We start from the raw sequence: 18788 nt of genomic DNA on the forward strand, positions 1-18788 counted from the left end.
AGTTATACATTCTTAAATAAAGTAGACACAGGGTTACTATTTTCCCTCCATCGCTATTGATGCATCACCTAACCAACTCTTCCTCTAGCTCCTATGGTCTTATAGAATAGCTACGACTAATGGAAGATGAATGAAAGACATCAACAAAATAAAAGTAATACCAAGAAAATATCTGATCCTTCATAAATTGTATTATTATGTACAGATATTTTACAACCTCTCAGGTCTCTTCAGTATAACCTCAAATTAATTTAGCAGGGGAAAGGTTAAAATATATGCAAGATGGAGATGCCAAACTGCAGCATAGTTCTGTAAGGTTACTGATTGTGTGGGGAGTTGATGTTTTCCTCATGAATGACTTTCAAACCTCCTGATTGAGTCTCCGTGGAATTCTGTACTTTGAGTATCACAAGGACTGTTCTCTCTACCACATAAAGAGTATAAAAACCTCCAGCAATCTGGGTGTTGTTAACATTACAGCCTGCCAGTGACAGACACCCTGCCCGGCATTAAAAGATGCTACCATATTATAGGATTAGCAGAAAGAACAGATAATTATTTCAAAGTCTTATATATTTGACACATACATCTCACTGTGGAAATTTACAAGTGAAGGCTAATCTGATTCTCTGAAAAAGTCGAGCCTAATACTGACTGAGTCTAATCATTGTTGTAGACACTATATATGAGGGTAAGTGTGAGATACTGAGGTAAGTCAAATTAATCTGTTTTGCTGTAGGGGTGGGAGTTTAATAAGTAGAATTGTATGTATATAGCCAGAGTAAAAAATTGCGGTGTTAATATTACATTAGGGTCTATATTCCTATATGTTCCTCAGGCGGTAAAAAACATAGATTGTAAGCTCTACGGGGCAGGGACTGTGCCTGCAAAAATGGCTCTGTAAAATGCTACGTTAAACTAGCAGTGATATACAAGAACAAACCATTATTATATTATTATTAATTAAGTACAAACGCAAATAAATTCCCTTTAATTTCCCTGTATCATTATTTTCTCACAGTTTTGTAAAAAAAAAAAACTTAATCAGTTATTGGTATATTATACAGAACCTTAGCAAGCTCAAAACCCTGACCCACAATATTTTATATGTAATGTATATACTGTATTTATTTATACATATTAGTCGATTGGTTCAATCCTTTGGCCAAAACATTTGAAGCCTGCAACCATGTCATGGTAGACCTCATTAGCAGGTTGTGTAGGCAGTACACATTTTATACTGTATTTCTTCCACTGCAAAGAGAAAAGAGGAAACAAAACACAAATATAGCCAATTACTGTATTTGGGATGCAGTAGTAGAAATACAAGCGACACTATATAAAATTGGTAGAGTAGGACCTGCTTAGGGGATCTACAGTACAGCAGAGACTGCGACTATTCTAACACAAACCAGTGGCAATCGCCAAAAAGACCCAGGTACACCCAGGTACTGTACATGCTGGATACATGCCTTAAATTTGCTTTAAACTAGACCTAGCATTTCTGCATTGATTAATGGCCCATCAGATTAATAGCGGGGGTCCCTGGCAGTCCCATTCAAACTCAATGGGACTGCCAGGGACCTCTGCTGTGTTAATCCTATGGGTCATTAGTCAATGCAGAAATGCCTTAAACTTGCCTTAAACTAGCCAGGTTACAACCAGCACATACCCAGAATGTAACCGGGCTAGTTTAAGGCAAGCTTTAGAATAGTCGTGGTCTCGTCTGTACTTTGACATAGTTGCAGGCTTAAAATATTTTGGCCAAGTTTTGCATCTGAGAAGAAAAAATATAGAAAAAACATAAGTGTCGCTGTAAGTAAAGACACTGACTGGCACTGAGTTTGGAGCAGGGGAAACTGGGTCAATTCCCGGTGTCAACTCATTGTTACCTTGGGCAAGTCACCTTATCTCTCTGTGCCTCAGGCACTAAAAAACACAGAGATTGTCATCTCCTTGGGGCATGGACTGTGTCTTCAAAATGTCTCTGTAAATCGCTATGTAAAACTAGCAGCGTTATACAAGAACAAATTATTATTAATATTATACAGTAATGAACTAAATAATTTGTCATATTGAATGTTCATTGAGGCTTCATTGTTAATTGATATGTCCCCTTTTTGAAATGCTGGGATTTTTATGAGTTTTAATGGGATATGATGTGATATCTGGATGAACCAATTCCTCAAAGGGCAGGTCTCCTTTAGGACAGAGATACAAAGTTGAGCTCTACTCACAAGTTCACAATGCAATTCTTCATTTATTGTAACAGCCAAGAACAGAGGAGAAACAATGTTTGATGTCCCATATGGACCTTTCCTCTGTTCATGGCTGTTACAATAAATGGAGAATTGCATTGTGAACTTGTGAGTGGAGCTTTACCTTGTACCTCTGTCCTAGAGGAGACCTGCATTTTGAGGAATTTGTTTGTCAATGTTGTGTTGGCTGCACAAGCATTATTCCCCTTGCCTGAAACTGTTTCCCCGTACTATGTAACTCTGTTTTCTGGAGGAGCAATGAAGACTTCTACATCTGTAGTCATGATTCCAGGCTATTCACATTTTCCAACTTGAAACTGTTTTTCAAGAGTTTTGAAAGCCTACCGACATGTAGCTTTGCATTCTATATATTGAGTGTAAAGTTGTTCCACAGGTATGGGGCAGTTAGGGGAATTTTTAGAAGTGAAAGAGAGCAGTAGAGATAAAAGGAGGGAAAAGGAGACAGTCGGGAGCAGTGTGCAGGGGGTAAGAAAGATTGAGGTAAAGAGAAGGACATTGGAATGGTTTCTTTTCAACCTTTAACTACTGTAACTCTCATCTTAGCATATCCCAAGTATCGAAGATGTAATTTGTGATTACTCTGTCATTAGGCGATGCTTGGGAAGAATCAAACCATAGTCACAGAATTCCTGCTTCTTGGATTCCAGAACCTTTCCAGCTTCAAGATTATACTCTTCACTGTGTTCCTCATGACTTACATTATGACCTTAAGTAGTAATTTCCTGATCATAATATTGGTGTCAGTCAATCACATACTCCACTCTCCCATGTACTTCTTCCTGGCCCACTTGTCCTTATCTGATATCCTGCTCACCACGGTTATTGTCCCAAAAATGCTACACCTCATATGGGGAGAAGGTGGCACCATGTCTGTTGCTTGCTGCATTAGTCAACTTCATTTTTTTGGTTGCTCTGGGGCTACAGAGTGTTTCATTCTCACAGTGATGTCCTACGACCGATACCTGGCAATCAGTCACCCGTTGCATTACACCACCATTATGGATTTCAAGCTTTGCCTCCAGCTGGCGATCTGGTCTTGGTTCCTTGGATTTGTGTTGACTTTAATCATAATTATTCCGATCAGTCAGTTACAGTTCTGTTGCCCTAATGTCATTGACCATTTCTTCTGTGAATTTGCTGCTCTTCTTAAAGACTCTTGCTCGGACACCTCCTTTATAGAAATTGAAGACTTTGTGCTAACTGTCCCCGTAGGTTTTTTACCATTTACTTTCATCATTGTGACCTACGTATGTATCTCCCTCTCCATCCTCAGGATCCCCTCCACCACTGGGAGACAGAAAGCCTTCTCCACTTGCAGCTCTCACATCATGGTGGTTTGCACATATTATGGGACACTGATTACTATTTACTGTGTTCCATCCATAGGCCACTCATTTAACATAAACAAGGTCCTATCTCTGCTGTACATGGTGGTGACTCCATTCTTCAACCCAATCATATACAGCCTGAGGAACCAGGAGATCAGAGCAGCTCTGAGGAGAATGTTTCACAATAAAACAGTCTACTTGGATGAAAGGAGAAGGCGGCAACTCAACCTATGAACTTCTTCGAACTGTAAAGATGGTAAGATTATTGATGTTATATTTGTGTAGTTCCCTCTAGAGAAGACACAGCAAAGCTTGAAGACAGGTGACCTCTTACTGATGAGATGGGATCCAGGTTGTCCCGGCTCCCAATTGGAAGGTGCAATTTATAGTTAGATGATAATAAAACTTTGCACAAGATTCAGAACATGTACAAATGTAAAAATTGTTATTGCTATCACTGATACATTATGGGATATTCTGTGATATTCTGCATTATCACTGCCATTAAACCCTATTAAAGCTATGCTTTATAACGTGAAATACATTTTATCAGTAAGTAAAGAAAAGCTTGCTTATTATGTACCATACATCATTTGGTAAAATAAAGTTTTTGTACCACAGTCTCAGTAGACTTGTATATTCCATTTATTGCAGTTAATGTACATTATTGTCACTAGAGATATTAATTGTATAGACATAATTAATATGGATAAGATAAGTATACATTTTAATAATATATAGTAATAATAACATTTGCGATTTTAATATTATTGATTGATATGTTTAAAGTATAGATGATATCATATAATATAAAATTGAAATTTGTGAGGTTGGTGCTAGATGTGGTGAATCTGATTGGTCCTCAGCCTCTGGCTAATCAGATTGGTCCGTATCTGGCTCTATGTCGTCACCCAACTGCCACTCTCTTCTCCTCCTCACTCGCAGCTCACCTTGCCACTCGGCCTCACCCAACTGCCACACACACGCACCCAGCGACCCGGACCGCCGGCTCCCAAACGCCCCATCACCCCCCCACCCATCACCCCACCAGCTCACCTCCCCGCCTGCTCCCCCCATCACCCCCCCCGCACCGGCAGCTCACCCGCAGCTCACCTCCCCGCTGGCTCCCCCCCATCACCCCCTCACCCGCAGCTCATTGCACGTACGCACTATGCTCCTGTTACCTAGCTCCCTTGCAGTCCCGCATGGGGAGGGAGATGGGCGTGGGGGGGTGGGGTGGTGGTGTGCAGTCATGGCGCCGCCGGACTTCATCCCCCAGCTTCCCCTGCGAGCGGGTGACGCGTCGGTCCCATGACCCGTCCCGCCTGGCTGCTCCTCCCCATCCCTCTGGTCCCCTTCCCCACGGCGCTCCCTTGCTTGCTCGCGTGGGGAGGGAGATGGGTGCGAGAGGTGTGTGTGTGTGTGTGTGTGTGTGACACTGTGTGTGTGTGTGTGTGTGTGACACTGCGTGTGTGTGTGATACTGTGTGTGTGACACTGTGTTTGTTTCACACTGTGTGTGTGTGTTACACTGTCTGTGTGTCTCACTGTGTATGTGACACTGTGTGCTGCACAGGGGGGTGGAATAGAGCTGCGCATGGGGCGGACCACAGTTGCGCAGGGGGGGGAAATGATCTGCGCAGAGGAGGGTCAGAGCTGCGCAGGGGGGGACTAGAGCTGCGCGGAGGGGGTGGCATGAGACCGGAGTTGCGCAGGGGGGGGGCGGCAGACCGGAGCTGCGCGGGGGGGGGGGGGGAGAGAGAGGGGAAGCGGAGAAAGACTGGGGGAGCGGATAAAGAGACAGGGGGAGTGGAATGAGGAGGGAGCGGGAAATTTGAATCACGGGCAACGCCGGGTCTCTTAGCTAGTTGTTAATATTATTCATATTGTTATTAATATTATTAATATTAATATCGATCACACCACCAAAATGTGTATTAATAAATATAATATCCTGAACAATTATATTGGCTTTATCTCTTTGTGTGCAGGAATAGCTTCTAATAATTTTTAAATGTAATTAATTTGGAGATGAGTGGTGCTTTAGATTCATTAAGAAAGGCAGAAATGGACTGTACACATTCACTTAGAAACATGCTCTAAATTTCTCACTCATTTCCATGCTTATATATTTCAATAAGGCATTTGACATTTGATTCAGTAAGTGAATACATTGCTGTGCAGCAAGTTCCATAAAGAGTTTATACCTGGTGTTTCAGGTACAACAGAAACAATCTGTCTATACCGCATACTATATGCTATTCCTTACCAATTCTCAAAGTGCTTTTTATTTTACATCACGTAGCCACTGGCTTTCTTTCCAACAACTGTGGCAGCAGTTGCTGAAATATTGCTGTGCGCCTTAAGCTGTGCAGTATATACATGTTCATATTATGGCATGCCAGGTCTGTATTACATGGCAAAAATGTATGATACAGTATTTTATATGCATAAATTAATCACATGCTGAATTCAATATTAAAATTGTTACTCTTGCAGCAACGTCTGTGCCACATTTAAATGGAGGATGGAACCACAATCATGCATTTGTTATTACTTACAGGTTAAAGTTTGAATAAACACCTGCTGTTTGTAAGACTACCAACATGTCACTTAGATTGTAAGTTCTTCAGCACAGATATTTTATTTCCTATAGTTTGATTTTGTTTATTACACTTATTGTATTAGAATTCCCTGTATTTTATTGTCTCTTTTGTAATATGCCGAGAACACTGTGTGCACATTATAAATATAGATATACACACACAAAAAAAAGCATTGTGAATGCAACATTGTTGTGAATGTTATAGTATTGAGATATACATTGAGATACTGTATAATCGGTTTAACATATATTTTCGCTTCCTTAAGAGAAGTTGTATGATTTTACAATGAACCCAATAACAAATGCGCACAGCCCCTGTAAGCTCGGAAATCCACCACATCATATATATTGTGTCAAAACGAGTGCTACTAAGATTGTGACCTTATGTATACAGCCGCGGCCCCTTTTTTTCTCCGACATGAATGCCACGCACTTCACTGTGTTCATGCCGCATTCATGCCGGCGTCACCCGCGGTTGATGTGTTTATTGATAATGGTTCGGATTTAATTGGTTGCAATTCTTCGCGTATCAACCAGGTGGCAGATATTCATGAATTGTAATGCGCATGCGCTTCAGTAATGTGTTGACTTGCAGGTGTTTAAAAAAATACCACAGTGGTCTATTGTAAATTGACCTTGGTACTGAAGAAGTTACAATAATGTATCAATTTAGGCTTTTCATATTAAAAAATAAATGCATAGTGTCTGGTGTTGTTCTATTGTCCAGAGACTCCTGAAATGAGTGCACTGCTGCAGTACGTGTTCCAAAAACCCGACATAACGTACGCTTATTTAATATGGGCCGCGATTAATGCAACAGATGATAAGATGGCAACAGTCGGTCAAATTTATCAGTATTTTATCGAAAACTATGACTTTCACAAATTTTCACCAGATGCTGATGTGTGGAAGCGTGCAATAAGGAAAAAGTTATGTATCGATCCGTGTTTTCTTCGTATTGATCCCGGTGTTTTTGAAGGGTATTGGTGTGTAGCACCAGATTTTTCCTGTATCTTTGATCATGGAAACTTCAAAAGGCGAAAGGTCATGTTAAAACCAACTATGAAACGTCAGTCGCTGGCAAGCAATGCGCCAGCGTCAGCGCCAACTTCCAATAACGGTCTGACCGTCAGTGAAAACCTGGTGACCGGCAGCCCTTGCTGGTTGTCCTCGCCCAGATACCTCCAGCCTGAGCCGGATTTCGTGTACAGATTCCAGCAAGCTTGCATGTACCAAAGCGATTTGCAGCCTCATCAGCTGTCAACTACAGGTGTAGTAGTCCCGCTGTCACCTGTCAACTACGTGTATAATCAAGAATACGGGACTGGCAGTGGTTCGGCACCAGCAGATTGGCAATGTCTATGGTGAGTAATGTTACCGTATTTTATTCTTTTTTTGAAATATCAATATCAGTGCACAGTCAAGCGAATGTCCTGTAAGCAATATCATTGGCTGAGCAGCTTCTACAGTAGATACTGAACAATTGGTTGAAATCTAGGCGCATGCGCATTGGAACCTTCTTGAAACGCATATGCGTGTCATCACATCTACAGTAGGCGCATGCGCATGTGAACAGGTAATGCCCCCCGAGAAAATTATTGGTGAGACTGACTGTGGAAACATCTTTAGGAGGACTGACTGACCATTACTGTAAAACTTGTCCTTTTATTTTTCCTCAGAAAATAAAATTTTGTCATCTCATGCGGAAAACGGCAAATGGAGGGATTTCGATGGATAATATCGCTTTGTGGAACAATGCTTGCACATTGCTGAATCGGATTTAAAAAACCCCGTAACGGAGTCACCAGTTTAGTGGCCTTTTGCAGGGTACATGCAACTACACACGCGGGTTTCTTGACAAGGCTTATTTATTTGCCTTAAAAGATATACAGCACACAAAAACAAAAATAGCTTTTCATTAGCAAACAAAAAGAAAACTGGCTTTATCTTCAGCAGACAAAACAAAACAGTTTCTCTTTAGCAGACAGTGTAAAAATCAGGCAGCTACCCTTTTCTATGCAGGAGACAGACAGTTCATAATTCATGTACTTTGAGAACAGACCTTGTTTCAGTAATCTCTTCAGTAGCTTACTCCTCTCTCCTCAACAGCCAGCACCCATGTGTCTACAGCCTGGGGTTTTAACACACCTTGATTAGGCAGCTGGGATCCAACTAATTGTCCTAAGGTTCCCAGCTGAAGTTAACCTAGTCACTGCTGTACTGCAGACTAGACATAGGTTTTCCAGGCATATAGCTGGTGGCTTTTATTTACCCTGTCACATGGCCGTTGTTATTGATTAGGATAGAATAACTGAGAGCTTCATAGAAAACCTGAAACAGTATGCTGTTATTTTCAGACAGTATACAATACTTATTATATACTGTACATACTGTATAATAAACCCGAAAAATAAAACGTATGCATTTATTCTACATGTATTCCAGTACATATGTTTATTCTATACCTGTACAGCATGTTTTTTTTTTTTTTTAAACTTGTTCTTTATTTGCATTTTTTGTTAAGACCAATGGGGAGTGGGGTACAGAACATAAAAAGGGGAGGATGTTACTTTGGAATTACATATCGTTGTATCAGGCATATAACATCTTTTAGTGGGAGACAATAATGACATCACTGTTGGGACAGTGTATAAAATAACTAGTACAATAATTAAACTTAAAAAGACTGGGGGAGGGAAAAGAAAAAGACAATAAAGAATGTCATTACTTTTAGCAACAGTTTTCCACTTGTTGGTGTACCCTCACAGTACTACTAACATAACAGAATATAAACACACGTACCTTTGTGGACTATTGAGTACTGAATACCCTCCAGGCCCTCCTCCTCGTTTTAGACCGATACGAAATATATCCCACCAAGGTTTCCTCAGGAGTTATGTGTTTTTTTTTTTCCCCTAACCTTAACTCATGTGTTTTTAGGGCACTTCTCTTATGTGTTTTTCAGATTTGGAGAGTTTTCCTAGTAATATATCTATGTCCTATATAAGTTCTCCACGGTTCTCAGACTTCTAAGTATTTCTGTACTGTGTCGTTGTGTATCCCCGTCATGTAAGAACGGGTGAACTAGAGGTTAACCAACCAGGCGCTCAGAAAATGTTTATAAAGCTATTAGCTGGTAGATGAAATGTAAACCTGGGATTATGGTAGCCACTACCCCCCAGCAGAGCAATTAAATATCCAACATGTATTTCTCAGCAACTGGCTTACAATAAGCACCAATGTAGTTTGAGATAAAACAAGAAAACCTCACAGCTGGGGGATGTAGTATCGTGGCTGACCCGTCCTCTTGATTGTAGAGACCGCTGATCCTGCTGCACAAGACTCCTCTGTATGGCCAAAGTATAGAGTAGATTTGATGCTGATCCACACGAATAACCAGCACTCTCTTCGGCCGCCAACCCTGATCCAGCTCCGTCGCGGTGGGTGGTCACATGACCGGTGGCAGTGTCGGGACTTCCGGGTTCGGCAGAGGCGCAGAGGGAAACCAGTAATAGCCCGGCGTGCAGGCGGCAATCAATGGCACCATGGAAATCCTCCCGAGGGGGGTCTATACGCCGCACAGCCGTGGAGGAAAAGAACTTCAAAGAAGGCTGATGTAGTGACTAATAAAATACTTTAATGGCACAGTGTAGATGATCCGTTTGCACACTGTGCCATTAAAGTATTTTCCATAGTGTATCCCCGTCAGTTTTTGCATAAGACAGATCCTCCATAGTGTCGCTTTTTACAGCGTGTATGGCCGGCTGCTGTTCCTGTTTCCAGGCTTTGGCTATTTCGCATCTGGCAGCTGTATATATGTGTGTCAGTAGTTTGTCGGCAATTTTTTCCATGCTTTCAATTGGCCTGCATAGCAGTACCTTCCAGGGGTCTAAGGGGAAGGTATGCCCAAGAATTGCCTGTGCCATATCATGTGTGGCCTTCCAAAGCTTTGTAACTTTCGGGCACGTCCACCACATATGTACAAATGATCCCTGCTGGCCACACCCCCTTGTACACTGTGGAGACATGTTTCTGAAGAATTTGGCCAATCGTAGTGGGGTGTAGTACCATTGATGGAGCATTTTATACGCATTTTCTTTTATTAATACACATGTGGAGCTCTTTGCTATTCCTTCAAATATGTAATCCCACTGCTCCTGATCTAGTTGTTCTCCCAACTTCTCTTCCCACTTTGTCATCAATTTGGGTTTTATCTCCGGTTCCGTTTTACCCTCCGCAAGTATGCTGTATACTGTAGAGATCAGACCTTTTTTGTCCTCCCCTATGAGGCACAAATCCTCAAATGCTGTGAAGTCACTATATGGGCCTGTCCTCTGTATGTGATCCCTCAATTGAAGATACCTAAAAAAGGCCGAATCATGAAGGCCATTTTCTCGTGTTACTGTCTCAAACTTTTTAATATCTTTGTTTGCCCATAGGTCTTTTACCCTTGTGATTCCTGCCTTTCTCCAGGCCTTAAATGCTTTTGGTTCCGTGCCCGGGATAAAGCTAATATTGTCAAATAGTGGTGTCATATGAGATTTGAGGTTGGATAGCCCATGTTTGAGTTTCAATGAATCCCACATGGTTAGTGAGTGTGTGATAGATTCCAGGGGTATCCTCAGGACTGGTCTCTCTTTCTTTGTTAACCACAGTATCATTTCTATAGATGACCCTGATATTATATCGGACTCAATTTCCACCCACTTTTTCCTCTGTTTATGTGCATGCCAGTGAACCAGTTGGCTTACATGTGCCACTTGATAATATTGCCACAAGTGTGGCAAGGCTAGCCCTCCTGACAGCATGTACTGTTTTAATACTCTTGTGATGTACTGCGCATGCCTACAGTATACAGTACAGTACTGTATATTATGCCTGGACAGTATTGTACGTTCTAGAAACACTGTATTTTGTTATAAAAGGAGAAAATGAAACAATTTAAAACAAATCAACATTTTTTTTATTTGTGGAGTAAGTACAAAAACATTTATGCAGTAAGTAAAAACATTTATTTAAAAATACAATTTAAAACCATTTAAAGTGTACAGCAATTAAAAACATTTACAGGTATATGGTGTACTGCAGTAAACACATTTATGTACAGTATCTTGTGTAAGTAAAAACATTTCTTTATTAATACAATTTAAAACATGCAACATTTCCTTTATTGAAGTACAGAAAATCAAAACATTTACAGCACAGGTGTACAGTATGGTGTTAGTAAAAACATTTCTTTATGAATACAATAAAGTTGTTAAGAATACAATTTATGAATACAGTAAGTCAGGCCTACACAACTCCCATCCTCGAGGGCTGCAAACAGGCCCGGCTTTCAGGATATCCTGAAAACCGGACCTGTTTGCGGCCCTCGAGGAACGGAGTTGTGCAGGTCTTGCGTATGTAAAAACATTTCTTTATTAATATGATTTAAAACAAGCAACAAGTCAAAAATTAAACAACATTTGAACAGTCACGCGAAATCGATACCCACCAGATTGTCCTTCCAGCGTCGATTCCTTGTATGACGCAAAATGCCATTAATTGAGTCTCTCACTATTTTCATTAAAGGATCAGTAATTGGAAAATAGCGCCGCAATTCCTCCACAATAGTCTGTCGTAAATTTTCAGGAAGAGCCCTTTTGTCGCGATTTCCTTCGTAGTTTACATTATTGGCCCACCCGCAGTACACCGAGTAGGACACGTGGTGCTTGAAAATTAACATGGCATACTTCCGGGGTATACAGTACCACCACTTGTTAACCAATATTTCTCCCTGAGTGGCTGGGGCAGCTCGTGCAGGATGATGTCGGGCACCGTCTCAATGCAAGCGTATGTGGGTTGGATTCTGGGAGCGGGTGTTCTTCTGGGAGCGGGTGTGCTTGTGGCGGCGGGCGAGGGTAGGTTGTCTGGGAGGATGCTTTCCCCCTGTCTTGGTCACCGTGTTGTCACCTGGCGCGGTCTTGACGGGGTTGTCATGTCATCCTCGTCAACGGCATACATGTACACATATTCTTCTGATGGAGGGGGTGCGCTTGGTGATGGAAGGTTGAAGGTCCCAATCATAGCATCCATGCCACCCTTCTGCTCTGGCGTCGGAGATACCGGGGCATGAACTCCGAGCAAATGATGTACTATGTCAGTCTCTATCTTCTCCATCCGTTGATCCATCTTCTCCATCCGTTGATCCATATTTAGCATGGTCTCTAAAAGAAGATCTATCTTTACCAGCATAGTAGAGTTCCCAGGGATATCAACACTTAACCCATTCTGCATGGGGTCTAACGAGCTGGATCTTGTGCATGGGTGGTGTGGACATCTGTATGGATGGGTGCTATGGAAGATGAGATGGGGGTACCCTGGAGAGAAGCGGCAGCGTCGTCGAAGGGGGATGGAGAAAGTGACCTGTGGATTTCTGGGAGAGAAGCGGCAGAGTCGTCTAAGCGTAATGGAGAAAGTGATCTGTGGATTTCTGGGAGAGTAGCGGCAGCGTCGTCGAAGAGTAGTGGAGAAGATGGGCTGTGGGTTTCCGGGAGAGCAGCGGCAGAGTCGTCTAAGCGTAATGGAGGAAGTGGCCTGCGGGTTCGATGGGTTGGCTGCCATTTGTTTTGCTTTGAGTGTACAACACCGAATTTCTTCTTGACATAATAAGGCTTCTTAAAACCATTAGCCTTTGGGGTCAGCAGAAGGTTTTCTTTATTAGCCTTAGCCTTTCGCTTTGCCCTTGGCTTGGAAATGGCTCCCAATGTTGCTTTTTCTGCATGCCAGGCACAGCAGAGGCAAGTGGGTTCCTGCGTCCGTAGAATCAGGGTTGATCCATGGAAGCAGATGGCACAATGCAGTATCTGGACAAGGGAAAGTTCAGATACAGATCATCGATTGGTGGGCTATGCAAAGTGTGTCACCTTTTATGCATGGCGACGAGGTGCAAGTGTCAAAAGTGGGTGTACTCCAATGTGATTCATTAACGTATATATACACATCCATTTTGTGAATTCACTGCACATTGAATACACATCGACTAAACATCGAATATACATTCTTGTGCTTGTATTTCTTTCTACTCGCAGCTATGCCTGTTAAAAAGATTTCAAAGGATCTCAGCATGAGAATTAAGGATATGTACACGAGCGGACAACGAATTGCAGATATCCAATGCTGGTTAAGTGTTTCTGGCCTCGTTGTACCAGCAGCCACCGTGAGCTATCATGCACACGGAAAGACCAAAAAACGCACAAGGACATCAACGGTAACTAACGCGTAAGTATATTATACTGTCAATAGTCTATAATTGTTTATATTGCTTCATATTAATATAACTATATATTGTATTATTGATCTATCTATTATTGTTTATATCGCTGTATATTTAGAAAACTATAAAACACAGTATATCTATCTATTATTTTTTACATCGCTGTATATTTATAAAACTATAAAACACAGTATATCTATCTATTATTGTTTATATTGCTGTATATTTATAAAACTATATAATACAGTATATCTATCTATTATTGTTTATATCGCTGTATACTTATAAAACTATAAAACACAGTATATCTAGCTATTATTGTGTACTGTAAATGATGTGCTGTACTTGTGGCCTAGTGCACTGTAACTTACAGGATTGTTGTTTTTCTTTACACTGTAGAGAGACAACTCTTCTGGTCGACAAAATAAGTGAAGAAAATGATGAGAAGAGTGGCTTAAGGGTCAAAGACACTCTGCTGAAAAATCACAATCTCACTGTATCCGAGATCAGCATAAAGAAGATGAGACGCAGAATTGGATGGAAATATGGATGTGTGAGGTTAGTACTGGACAGTACAGGAGGTTAGGGTTGTTTAAGAAACTGTACTGTACCTATTTCATTATTCCTTGTCAATACAGAGCGTACCCTATGCTAAGAGACGTCAACAAGATCAAGAGAGTGGTTCAGGCCCAGGCATGGATCAACAGTGGAGAAACTTTTCAGGATTGCATCTTTACTGATGAGTCTACTGTATCGCTGGAGAGATTTGCCACCTTTGCATTCCACAAAAAAGGTCGCATATCTATGAAGCCGCGTTCAAAACACCCAGTGAAGATGCATGTGTGGGGTGCCATCTCTAGGCATGGACCAGGATGCATTGTCATCTTTGAAGGTAAAATAAGTCACACGCTTTTGCCTTATGCACTGTACTGTACTACTGTAGTGTGCAGTATTTTGAGCACTTTTCTTTTCTTGTTATAGGAATCATGAATAAAGCTTTTTTCCAAGAGCAAATTGTGCCTGAGATTGTGGAAAATACATCACACGTGTGTTCCCAGATGGTCACCGTTTCTATCAGGACAACTATCCCAAAGCACACCGCGTCAACAGCGCATATTCTTGAGTGCGGTATCAACTGGGTGAAAATCCCAGAGGAGTAAGTGCGGTAACCGTGTCTCATTTTTTTCCACTGTTTACTGTGGATCTCTTTAACTAATTCTCCTTTTTTCCCCCCCTTCAATGACAGATCGCCAGACTTCAATCCAATCGAAATGGTCTGGCATCAGCTGAAGGATCATATCTGAAAAATCGTGAAACCCTTCAAAAAGGATGAGTTGGTGCAAGGCATAATGAGTTTTTGGAACGATGTAATAAATATATTGACCATATTGCGGCTGTGTTGCCCATTGTGATAGAGCGTAATGGACAAGCATCAGGAAGGTAGTATGGTACAGTACTGTACTGTAGTATGGTAAGTACAGGCACATCAAATACAGTATGATACAGGTAAATATGGCACAGATTGTTTTACAGCATGCACCTAACTGCACACATATTTTCTTTCCTCAGAGAGCAGCACTAGCTATCTGGTTACAAAGTATTTAACGGTAGTTACAGTATACAGTAGTTCCAGTATAGATTAGTTTGACAGTACTAACTGCATACTGTAGTCCAAATATGGAGTAGCTACATTATACAGTATACAATGCCATAATATGCACATAACTGCACTATTTTTTTCTTTTATTGTCTTTTCAGAGAAAAAAGGATGGAAAGGGGGAGGGGGGGGTATCATATATACATTGTGTGAACTGTGTGTACAGTAAAGTGTATCTAAAGTGCAGTCATGATTTACACAAAACCTCCCCTCTCTCAATGAACTACTGTACACAGAATGAGGAAGAAGATAAAGACGGAAAATGTTATATTAATTATATTATTATATATATTATTATATATTATATATTATAATATTATTATCAATGTGCATTATTCATGATTATCCGCCGGCCCTCAATTTTCAATTGACAGAAGAACTGAATAAAGACGGCATTTTGTATTATTCATGATTATATGTATATTTGTATTTTTTGTTCATGATAAAATAAAATAAATATTTCTTTACATTCATGATAATCATAATCATTGACCCCCCCCCCCCTACACCAAAGAAAAAAAAAAGAATGACAAATATTGGTAATTTACTGCATCAATAAGATTATGTTTTTTTTAACTCTCAATTTCACAGTGCTGTGCTAATCAGATTTACATATCAAATTCGAGAAGGGATTATCACAAGCATTACCGTAAACAAAGCCTCAAAGGGTTGGGGGGTGGATGGGCGAGTCATATGAATGGTGAACAATAGGTGTCGAAGTAAAATGGTGAAATTATACACGCATGCGCATTAATAATAAACTAGCTCCCTTCCCAAAGAGGATTACACGCAGGCGCAGAGAGGTGACTCAAAGCCAACAATAGGAAAATTAATGAATGGTCTGAGAGAGGTGTCGATAAGAGGTTGAAACCCTTGAGCGAGCCTTGTGTGTGTGTGCGGGGGGGGAGGGGGGTAAAGCTGCTTTAAGGATATCCTTGAACAGTTCAAAGGAATATTTTCATAATGAGTTGACCCCCCACACCAGCAAATACATAAAAATCACACAAATCATGTGCAGTCAAACGCACAGTGTCGCAGTCAAAAGCTACAGCACCGATTGAATATCGTAATATCAAGATGGCAGGAACATGTTGAGAAAATAATAATAAAAAATGACGAGAACATTTTTTTTTGGTCACTCTTGAACTTTTTTTCCCCCAATGAGTATTAATAATAAACACAGAAGAATACAGTAAATCAAACCAGGCTCTGCACTGCACTGCACTGCACATTATACACGCAGGAATGTGATGAGAGGAATGTTATTGAAGCCAGAAACCATCCGTTCAAAGGAATGGCGTGGGAGAGGTGTACTGTAGATAAGAAGATGAAATTCTGCAGTGCAGTACATTATCCTGTGTGTGTGCAGGGGCGAGAGCGAGGGAAGAGCGCTATATACGCCGAAATGTAATACTGTTACAGTACACGCCTATGCGTTTCAACAATGTTCCAATGAGACATACAGTACATGCATGTATAAATATGCAAATTTACAACTTCTGCGCGCGCACACGCCGACTGTGTACTGACGTAGGTTGAACTGCTACATGATTAAACTTTGAAGACAACAGCTCGCGAACGCCCACCTGAGTTTTTAGACGTTATTGCAGTATTGCAGACAGCGCTAATAATATGCTAATAATACGAGCGCTAAAATTTCAGAACATATTCCGGAAAAAAAGAAAATATACTGCATCTGCCCGCGGTTATCAGAGTTACGCCGCTTTGGCCGCATTAGTATAAAGGGGGCCGCAGCTGTACAACAATAGAAAACAAGTGTGTGCGTGCTGAGCACACGCATTTTAAGTGAAACTTCTTTGTCTTTTGTCACTGTTTTGTCACAGAAATTGAATTGGTGATGGTGATGTTTTTAATGAAAAATAAAAACACAAGTTCAGTGCCAAAACGCAAAGAAGTTTGACTTTGAACGAGTTTAACTATTTGCACTTCTATACTTATGGTAAATCTGAATTCCTTGTGTGTGTGTCATTGTGTGTGTGTGCGCGTCACTCAGTGAGATTGTGTGCACGTCAGTGTGTGTGCACGTGTCAGTCAGTGTGTGAGCGCGTCATTGTGTGTGCGCAAATCAGTCAGTGTGTGTGCGTTGCGTGCGACAGTCAGTGTGTGTGTGCGCATCAGTGCGTGTTTGTGCACGCGTCAGTCAGTGTGTGTGTGTGCATGCGTCATTCAGTGTGTGTGTGCGCTTCAGTCAGTGTGTGTATGCATGTCAGTCGGGGTGTGTGTGTGCACGTCAGTCGGGGTGTGTGTGTGTGCAGCAGTTGGGGTGTGTGCGTCAGTCAGTGTGCGGCTGTGTGTCAGTGTGTGTGTTAGTCAGTGTGCGTGTGTGTGTATCACTGTGTGTGTGTGTCAGTGTGTGTTTGCAGGCTCTCCCAGTGCTATCTCCCTCCCCAGCGTTGCTGCAGCAGGGACAAAATATGCGTAGCGTTGTTCCCCTGCCTCCTGCGGGGATACGGCATGCTGTGCGCTCTCCCTCCGGCGGTGCTGCTGCGGAGGGGACATGGCGTGCTGAGCGCACTCTCCCACCATCCCTCCGGCGGCGCTGTGGGGACACAGCCAGGGGGGAAGGGGCATTTGGTGCATCACTCAGAGGGGGGGGGGGGGTTCGGCGCAACTCTAGGGGGGAGGGGGTTTCGACACTTCACTCGGGAGGGAGGAGGTGGTGGGCATCACTCTGGGGGGGAGTTCATGTTCAGCACATCCCTCGGTGGGGGGGGGTATCCAGGACCGGATCCAGCTGGGGGGACACGGCGGTGTGTGGGTCTTCTCTCCCCCCAATGGATAAAGCACTGGTGGACGGATTTTCAGTTTGTCCTCTCTCTCTTCCATGATGCATACTGCGCTGCCTTCATCCTCAATGTGGTGTGTGTACTCTCCGGTGACTATCGGCGGTGCACTCATGGGAAAGGGGGGGGGGGGGGTTGTTCGGCAGCTCACTTGTGGAAGGGGGGGTGTACGGCAGCACACTCGTGGAGGTGTGTGTGTGTCCAGAGATGCCTTCCTCCTCAACGGTGACTCCTCCAGGTCAAAGCTGGCAACACTGATCGCCTCTTCTGCTAGCAGTGACATCACTTCCGTCACCAGTGATGACACTTCCGTCACCAGTGATGTCACTTCCGTCACCATCAACTCCATTTACTGCCAGGGAATTTTGCTCATGTGTGCCCAAAGAAGTTTCACTTCAAAAAAGAGAAAGTTATAGCATACAGTAGCTCTCATATCTGTGCTCAAATGTGAGCAAAAAAAAGGTCAAAAATAGCAAAAATATAGCATTTCAGATGATCCTTATTTTCAAATGATCCTTGTTTTTTAAGACTTTAAAATAAACAAAGTGTCAACGGTAGATACAGGCTTCTTTTGAAGTAGGGTGTTACTTGAATAACTAGTCAGATAATGTAGCCTATTGAAGGAAGGGTCGACAGAGTTTGACAGAAATGTGATGGGATGATGGAAATGTCCTCAATAATTGAACAGCCGGACCCCACAACTGAGCTAATGTAGAAGTCACTCCCCTGGTACTAGATTAGGATATAACTTGTAACATACAGCAAAACCGACAATAGACGGATATACATCCTGAAGTAAAAGTACTCACACTTGGTGAAGTGGTAGCCTGTAATCAGTGTGCAACTGCTACAATTCGATTC

At 42.0% G+C, this 18788-nt stretch overlaps 1 protein-coding gene across 1 annotated transcript; it reads left to right on the forward strand.

Annotated features, from left to right (window-relative positions):
* Positions 1-2872: 2872 nt before the first annotated feature.
* Positions 2873-3841, forward strand: LOC142470976 (olfactory receptor 6B1-like). The gene has a single exon (XM_075577779.1). It carries the CDS (start codon positions 2873-2875, stop codon positions 3839-3841), a length of 969 nt encoding a protein of 322 aa, XP_075433894.1.
* The last annotated feature ends 14947 nt before the right edge of the window (positions 3842-18788 follow it).

This window comes from Ascaphus truei, chromosome 20, assembly GCF_040206685.1.
Source record: "Ascaphus truei isolate aAscTru1 chromosome 20, aAscTru1.hap1, whole genome shotgun sequence".
In the NCBI taxonomy this organism is placed as follows: domain Eukaryota; kingdom Metazoa; phylum Chordata; class Amphibia; order Anura; family Ascaphidae; genus Ascaphus; species Ascaphus truei.

What these genes read in the sequence shown, in the direction of transcription:
- LOC142470976 (XM_075577779.1), top strand. Translation starts at nt 2,873, where the DNA reads ATGCTTGGGAAGAATCAAACCATAGTCACAGAATTCCTGCTTCTTGGA.